General features: G+C 48.1%; 1 protein-coding gene across 1 annotated transcript; it reads left to right on the forward strand.

Annotated features, from left to right (window-relative positions):
* Nucleotides 1-4665: 4665 nt before the first annotated feature.
* LOC139324962 (diamine acetyltransferase 1-like) lies at nt 4666-12471 on the forward strand. The gene is made up of 6 exons (XM_070954748.1): nt 4666-4846; nt 5690-5744; nt 6943-7026; nt 8301-8402; nt 8557-8597; nt 12056-12471. Exons 1-6 carry the CDS (start codon nt 4784-4786, stop codon nt 12230-12232), a joined length of 522 nt encoding a protein of 173 aa, XP_070810849.1. The 5' UTR covers nt 4666-4783; the 3' UTR covers nt 12233-12471.
* The last annotated feature ends 410 nt before the right edge of the window (nt 12472-12881 follow it).

Raw genomic sequence — 12881 nt, forward strand, 5'->3', positions numbered from 1 at the left:
ATTCATTCCCCACCCACCCTATGAAAGCAGGGCTGGCCTGAGGGGGCTGGACCAGCCTGTAGGAGTAAGCAGTGCGGCCACTTCTGTCCTCTCCCCCCCCCAATCCCTCCCCACGGGACCTTTGCTCTGTCAATATTATTTCTCTCCAGAGTGTACAATTTGCTTAAAAAAAATGCACTGTAAATTGGAAGCAGGTCAGTGTTTCTCAGCCTTGATGGCTTGAAGATGGGCGGACTTCAACTCCCAGAATTCCCCAGCCAGAATTTTGGGAGTTGAAATCCACCCATCTTCAAGTTGGGTGGATTGAAAAAGATCACCGAAGAAGGGGACATTAATAAAGGCGGGATAGAAGGGAGGGAGGGAGGGAGGGAGGGAGGGGAAAGGAAGAGGGAGGGAGGGAGGGAGGAAGGAAGGAAGGGAGGATAGAGAAAGGAAAGGAAGGAAGGAGAAAGAAAGGAAAAAAGGAAGGAAGGAAGGAAGGAAGATAGGAAGGAAAGGAAAGGAAAGAAAGAAGGAGGAAGGAAGGAGAGAGAAAGGAAAGAAGTAATGAAGGAAGGAAGATAGGAAGGAAAGGAAAGGAAAGAAAGAAGGAGGAAGGAAGGAAGGAGAAAGAAAGGAAAGAAGGAAGATAGGAAGGAAAGGAAAGGAAAGAAGAAGGGAGGGAGGGAGGAAGGAGAAAGAAAGGAAAGAAGGAAGGAATGAGGGAAGGAAGGAAGATAGGAAGGAAAGGAAAGGAAAGGAAAGAAGGAAGGAAGATAGGAAGGAAAGGAAAGGAAAGAAGGAAGGAAGGTAGAAAGGAAAGGAAGGAAGAAGGAAAGAAGGAAGGAATGAGGGAAGGAAGATAGGAAGGAAAGGAAAGGAAAGAAGGAAGGAAGATAGGAAGAAGAGAGGAAGGAAAGAAGGAAGGAAGGAGAAAGAAAGGAAAAAAGGAAGGAAGGAAGATAGGAAGGAAAGGAAAGGAAAGAAGGAAGGAAGAAAGATAGGAAGGGAAGGAAAGGAAAGGAAAGTAGAAGGAAGGAAGGAAGGAGAAAGGAAGGAAGGAAGGAATGGGGGAAGGAAGGAAGATAGGAAGGAAAGGAAAGGAAAGAAGGAAGGAAGGAAGATAGGAAGGAGAGAGCAAGGAAAGGAAGGAAGAAGAGAGGAAGGAAAGAAGGAAGGAAGGAGAAAGAAAGGAAAGAAGGAAGTAATGAAGGAAGGAAGATAGGAAGGAAAGGAAAGAAAGAAAGGAGGAGGAAGGAAGAAGAGTGAAAGGAAAGAAGGAAGGAATGGGGGAAGGAAGGAAGATAGGAAGGAGAGAGAAAGAAAAGGAAAGAAGGAAGGAAGGAAGGAAAGAAGGAAGGAAGGAAGGAATCTAGTTGAGGGTCCCTTTTCTATCCTTCTAGGTTGTGCATAATTTCGCACAACAAGGCATCTCCCTGCTACTGTGCACAAGGGAGCCACGGGTGCAAATCCCCCAGGGTGGGTGGGTGGCATCGGAGCCCCCTCAAGATTGTTTTAATCGGTTTGTGATTTTTTAACTTCTGGGCCAAATTTATATATATTTTTAACTGTTTTTTAATATTTGTATTTTATGTTCTTATTTTGGCTGTACACTGCCCTGAGTCCTCAGGGAGAAGGGCGGTATATAAATTGGAAATATAAAAAATAAAAATAAAATAAGAGGGCCAAGGGGGCAGCTGAGTCAGACAGTCGTGGCCCCTGTCTTTTTCCCCTTCCCCCCAGGACTTCCCTTTCCTCTGGCCCTGTCAGCCCCCCCCCAAGAGAGGGGTTTCCACCCCTTCCCTTTAAAACCCCCTCCCCACTTGCAAAGCCCCCCCCAGCCAGCCTCTTATCAAACCAAGGGAGTGGGTCCCCCAGTCCGAGGGTCCTCCTTAATGTGAGACCCCCCCCCATGCTAAACAAGGGGGAACGAACAGCTGGCCGCTGGGAGGGACATGGCTTACCCCCCCCAATATTTATCAGGTGGTCCAACTGGGCTCCCTCTGAAGACCCTTCACCTCCCCATACCCCTGCAACTCCAACTCCCATCATCCTCAGCAGCCTTCTTTTGTTTATTATTTTATTGTTATTTTTCTTTAGATATTTTTCTTTCTTTAATTACTGTATCTTTATTTTAATTCAGTATTCTGTCATATCTATTCTTTATTATTCTATTTAATGTTTTTATATCTTTATTTCTATATCTTTATTCAATTAATGACTCTATTTATTTTATGGATTAATTCATTGTTTTATTTTGCTATTATATTTATTGTTTATTGCCATTACATTTAATTTGCTTTTATTTTGTTTTATTTCTTTATTTCTACCTCATTTTATTTATTGAAGGACTCCCTATTTATCTTATTTATTCTTATTTATTTATATTTAGCTTGCTATATTTGTTGTTTCTTATTATATTTAACGCTTTCATCTTATTGTTCGGCTTTATTTTATTTATTCTTTTTTTCCATTTAGCCACCCTGAGTCTCCGGAGAAAGGCGGCATATAAATTGAACTAATAAATAAATTTATTAACTTGTTAAGTTTTTTAGCGTTTTATTCTATTTCAGATTTATACGGCCGCCCATAAGAAGCGACTCCGAGCCTCGTACAGCAAATACAGAAACAAAAATGCGCACAAAGAAGCATCAAATGTGTGAGTTTTGCTTCCTCTTTTGGTCCTTTGGCTCTTTTTATTCCCGAGAATGAGTTGTGGGTGGTGCGTAGGTGTGTGATAGTTGCGCAGAGGGCTTGTATGGCTGGCTCTCATCTCGACAAGGCCCCTCCGGGCGCTGATCCTTCCCGGCCACATCTGACGAAGCACAACTTTTGTGCGTGCGAAAGGTCGCACACAACTGAGCCTGCTTGTGATGTGGGAGTGGGGGCATGTGTGTGTCTCAGACTCCAACTCCCATCGCTCCCTGGCTTGGCTGGCATCCAATGCAGAGTAGCAGGTTGGGGAAGGTGGCTGTGAGCTTTGATGGGGGGGTGGGGGGGATGTGATAGACCCTGTGTGGTTGTGGGGTTGTGTGTTTGTGTCCGCAAACAGGAGGGGGGGGGGGGTCCCCAGGACCTGGAGAGACGGGACTCCGAAGCCCAGAACGAGTGATGCAAGATCCCAGGCTTTGTAAAGACGCTAAACATTAATGATGCAGCCAGCCGAGAAGGACACTGTGTGCCCAACGGTCTCGGCACCTGGTAAAAATGTGCAGCCTGGTCACGAGTTCGAGATCCGAGCACTCCAACAAAATGAACCCCGAAATCACCTCTCTTAAGGGGTCAGGGCTGAGCCGCTTCATTGGGCCACCTTAAAACGAATGAGCATCGGATGAGTCAAGCGAGGGCTCTTGGTCACGTTGGCTTGGTGGAGCCTCCACTTTCAGGACCAGTCTACCTCCATGTCAGCTGCTGGGAACGGAGGTGTGGGGGGGTCTTTTCTCATTGGAGGTCTCATCTGGAGGGTTTTTCTGTCTCCAGAGTCCCCTTTGGCGATGTTTGTAGCGCTGGGGAACTTTTTTTAAAAGAAAGATTCTTCCAAAACTCTTAAAAGCTGCCAGGGTGTTTGCAGCTTTTCTAAATTAAATTTTAAGAAGCTCAGTGTTTGCCGAGATTTTGGGGGGGGGGGGCTATAGAAATGAAAAAGAAGGAAGGAAAGAAAAGAAGGAAGGAAGGAAGGAAGGAAAAAGAGGGAGGGAGGAAGAAAAGAGATGGAAGGAAGGAAGGAAAAGAAAAGAGAGGGAGAGAGAAAGGGAGGGGAAGGAAGGAAAGGAAGGAAGGAAAGAAGGAAGGAAGGAAGGAAAAAGGGAGGGAGGAAGAAAAGAGATGGAAGGAAGGAAGGAAAAGAAAAGAGAGAGAGAGAAAGGGAGGGGGAAGGAAGGAAGGAAGGAAAGAAAAAGAGTGAGGGAGGGAGGAAGAAAGGATTTAGAAGGAAGGAAAAGAAAAAAGAAAGAAAGGGTGGGGAAAGGAAGGAACGGAAGAGAAAAAGAAAGAAAAAGAAAAAGAAAGAAAGGGACAGGAAGGGAGAAAGGAAGGAAGAAAAAGGAAAGAAAGAAATAAAGGAAGGAAGGAGGGAAAGAAAGAAGGGACAGAGGAAGGAAGGAAAGAAATGGACGGAAGAGAAGAAAGAGAAAGAAAGATGGACAGAGGAAGGGAGAAAGAAGCAAGAAAAAGAAGGAAGGAAGGAAGAGAAAGGAAAGAGAAAGAAAGGGACAGGAAGGGAGTTAGGAAGGAAGAGAAAGGGAAGGAAGTAAGGAAAGAAAAGGAAGGAAGAGAAGAAAGAAAGAGAAAGAAAGAAAGAAAGAGGGACAGAGGAAGAGAGGAAGAAAGCAAGGAAAAGAAGGAATGAAGAGAAAGGAAAGAAAGAGAAAGAGAAAAAGAAAGTTGCTTGTTCCCTTCCAACTAACACAATCTATAACTTAATTTTAATTTATTTTCATTCTAATTTTTTTCAAGCCTTGCTGATGTTCCCTAATTTGAGTCCTGAAACGTCTCCAAGAAAACAACCCAGACAGCACCAGGGATCCCCCCTCCTTAATTTGGTTTAATTTAAGATTGTTTTAATTTCTTAATCTTAATTTTTAATTTTTTTAAAAAAATCTAATTTTCATTTTCTATTTTTTTCCCCCACTCCCTGCCCTTCCCCTCCTTCCTCCAGAGAGGAGGGGCCAAGGCAGGGATCTTGCCAAGTGGGTCAAACTATGGAGGAGGAGGAGGAAACCCCCCTCCCCACTTCTCCGGCCCTTAAAGCAGCCAGCTGAGCCCAGAGGCAGGCAGAGAGGCCAGCAGAGAAGGACTGGGAACCATGAGCTTTGTGGTCCGTCCGTGCGCCCCCAGGGATCTGAAGGACATCATGCGCCTGGTCAAGGTGAGGTTGATGGGCCGAGCCACCGCGGTGCAGGAGAACAAATACAGCTAGTAGATAGATAGAAAGTAGATGGAATAAGAGAGTTGGAAGGGACCTTGGAGGTCTTCTAGTCCAACCCCCTGCCCAGGCAGGAAACCCTAAACCACTTCAGACAAATGGTTATCCAACCTCTTCTTTAAAACTTCCAGTGTTGGAGCATTTACAACTTCTGGTGGCAAGCAGTTCCACGGTTAATTAATTAATTAATTAATTAATAGTTAATTCCACAATTAACAAGCAGTTAATTGTTTCTCACAGTCAGGAAATTTCTAAGTTGCTTCTCTCCTTGATTCGTTTCCACATGGTCCTCGCCTTACAACCAAAACTGGGACCAATTTTACCAGCCTATTTTTATTTTATTTTTTTTTGCTCTGGTGGTTGAGCGAGTTATCGCCGTCGTTAGATAGATCGTACAGTCATTAAGCAAATCCGGCTTCCTCCATGGACTCTTTGCTTGTCAGCTGGGGAGGTCGCCAATCACGTGACCGTCATAAATACGAGCATCTGAATTTTGATCGTGGGACCGTGCGGCGTTTCACAAGTTTGAAGACTGGTCGTAAGTCAGGGTTTTTTTCCCCCCAGTGTCCTTTGAACTTCGAACGGCCACTAAACGAACGGTCGTAAGTTGAGGACTCCCTGCCTTCTTGAACACTTCATTTATTGCAATTGGATAGGAAAACGAGACCTCATAAGAGCAAAAATGGACCCCCCTTCCGTGTTTCTTCCTTGTAGCGACTCAAGCACCCTGAGATCTGACACCCGTCATAAATCCGAGACATTTTTTTCTCCCTCTTCTCTCCACAGGACATTGCCGTCATTTACAACGTTCCTCTGGAAAGCCTCTCCACCAACGTCCAAGGTATGGGATAGGGAGTTCAAGGGATTTCTGAGCATGTGCAAAATTCACTTTTACTCGTGGACTTCGACTCCCAGAATTCCCCAGCCAGGCTGGGAAATTCTGGGTGTCGAAGTCCACGAGTCTTAAAGGGGCCACATTTGGAGACCCCAATTCATTGGTCCATGAACTCAACAAACTGGGTTCCCACCGTATGGCAGTTTTTAAAAAAAGGGTACCATAAATTAACCATGGTTCATATCAACCAGCTTGATCCCCGGATGCAAAATTTTGCAGCTTCAATTTTAATCCGTCCATTCATCGTTCAATTTACAGCTTCAATTTAATCTGTTGTTCATCTTTTTTTAAAAAAATTTAATCGCTTCGCTGAAATCTTTTAATGAATGGCAAGTAGTCCTCGACTTACGGCCGTTCGTTTAGGGACCGTTCAACATCACAACGGCACGACGGTAAAAAAAAAAAAAAAGCGACTTACGACCGTTTTTCACACTTATGACCGTCGTGGCATCCCTGCGGTTACCTGATCGGACACTCGGCAACTGACTCGTATTTATGACGGACGCAGCGTCCCGGGGTCACGTGATCCTTTTTGCGACCTTCTGACAGACAACAGGAAAGTCAGATCCACTGAATAACTGTGTCACTCACTTAACGGCGGCAAAGAAATGCCATAAAGTGAAGCAACACTCACTTCAATGTTTTGCTTAATAATAGAACTTCGGGGCCCTATTGTGGTTGTAAGTCGAGGACTAGTGGTACCCTGGAAGCCACCCAGAATCACTGCAAGAGTGAGAGGGCAGCATATCAATCAATCAATGTCAGCCAATCAATCAATCAACCAACCAACCAATCAATCATCAATGTACCCTTAAGTGTGCGGTGTGTCGCCTTCTTGTTTTTAATTTTTATTTTACTCCAAAGATTGAAATCCAAAATCGAAAAGAAAAAAATATTTATCAAAGACAAAACTAGAGAAGAACGTTAAAAAAAATGTGAATTAAAAAAACATTTTTAAAAAACGTGAATTAAAAGAACATTTAAAAAAAAAAACTGAATTAAAAAAGGGGAGTCACCATCTGACCGCAAACACAACACAGAAGGCCCCATAAAAATCCCTGCCCCCCCCAACTGCCCCCCCCTTTTCTAGCTGGCAAAAGTCGGCCTTTCCCCCAAAACAGCATTTTCCTCCTTTTTCCTCTAGAACTGGAAAAAGCCGGATTTGGCCCCCGACCGAAATTTGAGTGTTTTGTGGCTGAGATCCCTCCGGAGCGGAAGAGCCTCGAAGGTCTGTGAACCCCAATGGAGACCCCTCTTTTGGGGGTTGGGGGGGGCTGACAGGGCCAGGGGAAGAGGGGGGGGGGCAGGGGGAAGGGGTAAAATACGGGGGTCACGGCTGTCCGTCTCAGCTGCCCCCTTGGCCCTCTTGGGGAGGGGGGGCTCTGATGATACACACAGACGCCCCCCCGAGGGATTTGCACCCCTGACTCTCTTGTGCACAGTAGCAGGGAGTTGCGTTGTTGTGTGAAATTAAGGAGACCCCACCTCAACTAGATGCCTTCCTTCCTTCCTTTCTTCTTCTTTCTTTTTCTCTCTTCCTCCTTTCCATCCTTCCTTCCTTTTTCATCTTTCCCCTCCCTTCTCTCTCTCTCCCCCTCCCTCCCTCTTTCTTTTTCCCTTTCCTTTCTCTCCTTCCTTCCTTTCTTTCTCCTTTCCATCCTTCCTTCCTTTTTCATGTTTCCCTTCTCTCTCTCTCTCTCCCTTCCTCCCTCCGTCTTTCTGTCTTCCTTCCTTCCTTTTCCTTCCTTCCTTTTTCATTTTCCCCCTCCCTTTTCTCTCCCTCCCTCCCTCCCTCTCTCTTTCTTTCTCTGTCTGTCTGTCTTTCTTTCTTTTTCTCCCTTTCTCCTTCCTTTTCTCTCCTTCCTTCCTCTCTTCCTCCTTTCCATCCTTACTTCCCTTTTCATCTTTCCCCTCCCTTCTCTCTCCCTCCCTTCTTTTTCTTTCTTTTTTCTCCCTTTCTCCTTCCTTCCTTTTCCCTCCTTCCTATTCCTTTCCTTCCTTCCTTTTTCATCTTTCCCCTCCCTTCTCTCTCTCCCTCCCTCCGTCTTTTTCTTCCTTCCTTTCTTCCTTCCTTCCTTCCCCTTTCCTTTCTTTCTTCTTCCTTCCTTCCTTTTTCATCTTTCCCCTCCCTTCTCCCTCCCTCCCTTCCTCTGTCTCTTTTTCTTCTTTCTTTCTTTCTTTCTTTCTTTCTTTCTTTCTTTCTTTCTTTCTTTCTTTCTTTCTTTCTTTCTTTCTCCTTCCTTCCTTCCTTCCTTCCTTCCTTCCTTCCTTCCTTCCTTCCTTCCTTCCTCCCTTCCTTTTTCATCTTTCCTGTCCCTTCTCCCTCCCTCCCTCCCTCCCTCCTTTCTTCCTTCCTTTCTTTCTTTCTCCTTCCTTCCTTCCTTTTTCATCTTTCCTCTCCCTTCTCTCCCTCCCTCTCTCCCTCCCTCCCTTCTTTCTTTCTTTCTCTCGCTCTCTCTTTCCCTTCCTTCCTTCCTTCCTTCCTTCCTTCCCTCCCTACAGGTCACAGCCTGGCCGGATACGTCCTCTCCACCTATACCTACAGCAGCTGGAAAGGGAGAAATCTCTACATTGACAATTTTTACGTCATGCCAGAATTCAGAGGTGAGATTGCAGTTGGGTTCACCTTCCCTGCCAAGCCGCAGGTAATCCTGGTTTCCCAAGGAAGCCACCTTGGGCTGCATTCACACGGCCTACTCCTCCAGAAACCATGGTTTAAAACTCCTGGGTTGGTTCACACAACTCTCTTCTTTTCCAGGGATGCGGATTGGGAACTCCCTGCTGAAGGAGGTAGCCAAGGTGAGACCCCCCCCACCCCGTCCTCCTGCCCCGTCTGGGGATCCCGCAAGGGCCTCCCACTGCGCCCACTTTCATCATTTCTCTTTTTATTTTTACATTATTTTTACAAATTGCCCAAGGTGGCAAACACACCTGCCTCCTCCTACTTTCCCCACAACAACCACCTTGTGAGGTAGGCTTTGCTGGGAGGGAACGAGGGGCCCAAAGTCACCCAGCCGGCTTTCACGCCTAAAGCAGGACTAGAACTCACCTTCCCCTGGTAATTGGCCTGCAGTCACCCAGCTGCTTTTCATTTATTTATTCATTTATTTATTTATTAGTCATATTTCTATGCCGCCCACTCTCCGAGGACTCTGGGCGGCTTACACCAAAGACAGTATACTATATAGCATATTGCCCCCTAACAATCTGGGTCCTCATTTTACCCACCTCGGAAGGATGGAAGGCTGAGTCAACCTCGAGCCGGTGAGATTTGATCCGCTGATCTGCTGAACTAGCAGTCATCTGAAGTAGCTGCAGTACTGTGCCCTAACCACTGCGCCACCTCGGCTCTTTTTCATGCCTAAGGCGGGACTACAACTCACCGTCTCCTGGTGATTAGCCCAAAGTCACCCAGCCAGCTTTCACGCCTAAAGCAGAACTAGAACTCACCATCTCCTGGTGATTGACCCAAAGTCACCCAGCTGGCTTTCATGCCTAAGACGGAACTAGAACTCCCAGTCTCCTAGTGATTGGCCCAAAGTCACCCAGCTGGCTTCCATGCCTAAGGCGGGACTAGAACTCACTGTCTCCTGGTGATTGGCCCAAAGTCACCCAGCTGGCTTTCATGCCTAAGACGGAACTAGAACTCCCAGTCTCCTAGTGATTGGCCCAAAGTCACCCAGCTGGCTTCCATGCCTAAGGCGGGACTAGAACTCACTGTCTCCTGGTGATTGGCCCAAAGTCACCCAGCTGGCTTTCATGCCTAAGGCGGGACTAGAACTCACTGTCTCCTGGTGATTGACCCAAAGTCACCCAGCTGGCTTTCATGCCTAAGACGGAACTAGAACTCCCAGTCTCCTAGTGATTGGCCCAAAGTCACCCAGCTGGCTTCCATGCCTAAGGCGGGACTAGAACTCACTGTCTCCTGGTGATTGGCCCAAAGTCACCCAGCTGGCTTTCATGCCTAAGGCGGGACTAGAACTCACTGTCTCCTGGTGATTGGCCCAAAGTCACCCAGCCAGCTTTCACGCCTAAAGCAGAACTAGAACTCACCATCTCCTAGTGATTGGCCCAAAGTCACCCAGCCGGCTTTCATACCTAAGGCGGGACTAGAATTCACCGTCTCCTGGTGATTGACCCAAAGTCACCCAGCTGGCTTTCATGCCTAAGACGGAACTAGAACTCCCAGTCTCCTAGTGATTGGCCCAAAGTCACCCAGCTGGCTTCCATGCCTAAGGCGGGACTAGAACTCACTGTCTCCTGGTGATTGGCCCAAAGTCACCCAGCTGGCTTTCATGCCTAAGACGGAACTAGAACTCACTGTCTCCTAGTGATTGGCCCAAAGTCACCCAGCTGGCTTCCATGCCTAAGGCGGGACTAGAACTCACTGTCTCCTAGTGATTGGCCCAAAGTCACCCAGCTGGCTTCCATGCCTAAGGCGGGACTAGAACTCACTGTCTCCTGGTGATTGGCCCAAAGTCACCCAGCTGGCTTTCATGCCTAAGACGGAACTAGAACTCACTGTCTCCTGGTGATTGACCCAAAGTCACCCAGCTGGCTTTCATGCCTAAGACGGAACTAGAACTCACTGTCTCCTAGTGATTGGCCCAAAGTCACCCAGCTGGCTTCCATGCCTAAGGCGGGACTAGAACTCACTGTCTCCTGGTGATTGGCCCAAAGTCACCCAGCTGGCTTCCATGCCTAAGACGGAACTAGAACTCACTGTCTCCTGGTGATTGACCCAAAGTCACCCAGCTGGCTTTCATGCCTAAGACGGAACTAGAACTCACTGTCTCCTAGTGATTGGCCCAAAGTCACCCAGCTGGCTTCCATGCCTAAGGCGGGACTAGAACTCACTGTCTCCTGGTGATTGGCCCAAAGTCACCCAGCTGGCTTTCATGCCTAAGGCGGGACTAGAACTCACTGTCTCCTGGTGATTGGCCCAAAGTCACCCAGCCGGTTTTCACACCTAAGGCAGGACTAGAACTCCCAGTCTCCTAGTGATTGGCCCAAAGTCACCCAGCTGGCTTTCATGCCTAAGGTGGAACTAGAACTCACCGTCTCCTGGTGATTGGCCCAAAGTCACCCAGCTGGCTTCCATGCCTAAGGCAGGACTAGAACTCCCAGTCTCCTAGTGATTGGCCCAAAGTCACCCAGCTGGCTTTCATGCCTAAGGCGGGACTAGAACTCACTGTCTCCTGGTGATTGGCCCAAAGTCACCCAGCCAGCTTTCACGCCTAAAGCAGAACTAGAACTCACCATCTCCTAGTGATTGGCCCAAAGTCACCCAGCCGGCTTTCATACCTAAGGCGGGACTAGAATTCACCGTCTCCTGGTGATTGACCCAAAGTCACCCAGCTGGCTTTCATGCCTAAGACGGAACTAGAACTCCCAGTCTCCTAGTGATTGGCCCAAAGTCACCCAGCTGGCTTCCATGCCTAAGGCGGGACTAGAACTCACTGTCTCCTGGTGATTGGCCCAAAGTCACCCAGCTGGCTTTCATGCCTAAGGCGGGACTAGAACTCACTGTCTCCTGGTGATTGGCCCAAAGTCACCCAGCCGGTTTTCACACCTAAGGCAGGACTAGAACTCCCAGTCTCCTAGTGATTGGCCCAAAGTCACCCAGCTGGCTTTCATGCCTAAGGTGGAACTAGAACTCACCGTCTCCTGGTGATTGGCCCAAAGTCACCCAGCTGGCTTCCATGCCTAAGGCAGGACTAGAACTCCCAGTCTCCTAGTGATTGGCCCAAAGTCACCCAGCTGGCTTTCATGCCTAAGGCGGAACTAGAACTCACTGTCTCCTGGTGATTGGCCCAAAGTCACCCAGCCGGTTTTCACACCTAAGGCAGGACTAGAACTCCCAGTCTCCTAGTGATTGGCCCAAAGTCACCCAGCTGGCTTTCATGCCTAAGGCGGGACTAGAACTCACCATCTCCTAGTGATTGGCCCAAAGTCACCCAGCCGACTTTCATACCTAAGGCGGGACTAGAATTCACCATCTCCTGCTGATTGGCCCAAAGTCACCCAGCCGGCTTCCATGCCTAAAGCTGAACTAGAATTCCCAGTCTCCCAATTTCTAGCCTGCTACCTTAAAAACCTCTAGACCAAAATTTGCCCATTAAAGGCAGAAGAGGTCACTCAAGGGAAGCCAACATCTCCTCTGTCCCAGTTATCCCCGATGTCCAGATGGGGCAATCCAGGTGGGGATGCTGACCCTTTGCCAATGGCTTTTTTCTCTCCCCCTCCCCACATTCCAGGCTGCCTGGCAAGAGGGCTGCTCCGAGCTCCGCATGCACGTTTCCTACCTGAAGCCCGAAAATACAAGTTACCTGGAGAGGCGTGGAGGCGAGAACCTCACCGTCCAAGATGGCTGGAATCTGTTTCGGATTTACGGCGACCGGCTCGGCCAAATGGCGAATCGGTGCCGGGTCTAGCCTCAAACGGGGGGGGGGGGCCGAGAAGACATGGGATTGAGCCCCCCCTCTCCCAGCCCACCAGACCCCACTGGCTAGGCTGGCATCGCGCCCGGTCCAGGTCGACCTAAGGGAGCGTGTGTTCCTGAGCATGTCTCAAGTGCCCTGTGCGATTGGGAAGTGGAGGATGGGAAGCGGCCGGGAAGCATGGACCTCGTGACCGGCACGAGGGACGAAAGGTCCATACAAAAAAATAGTTAAACTTTTGCAAAAGTTTTCTCGTGGCCTTTATTCTATAACTAATTTGGCACCATCTTTTCTTTTTAATATTTAACCGGATTCTCGATGTGACTTTGAACCTGGCTGCTTCCGTCCTTCTGGGGCAGTGGGCCCCGATTCCAGCACCCCTCTGGTTTCCCCACACACCCCACAAGACCACTTTAGGGGGGGCTGTTCACCCAACGGGAGGGGGAAACGGGGGGGGGGCGGGCATGCAAAGGGCTGAATCTTCAGACACCAAAATCAGGATTTTCTCCAAAAGTTTTCCTTTTAGGCAACCTGAAAATCTTTAAAGACCCCCCCCCAAAAAAAAATCCTTATTCCCCCCCCCCTCCTCAATTCCGACACTTTTCTTAACTCCAAACTCCTGACCATTTGGGGAAAAACGGAA

The sequence above is a fragment of the Pituophis catenifer genome, unplaced genomic scaffold (genome assembly GCF_029215685.1).
Source record: "Pituophis catenifer annectens isolate HBS135680 unplaced genomic scaffold, rPitCat1.0.hap2 SCAF_15, whole genome shotgun sequence".
NCBI lineage: Eukaryota > Metazoa > Chordata > Lepidosauria > Squamata > Colubridae > Pituophis > Pituophis catenifer.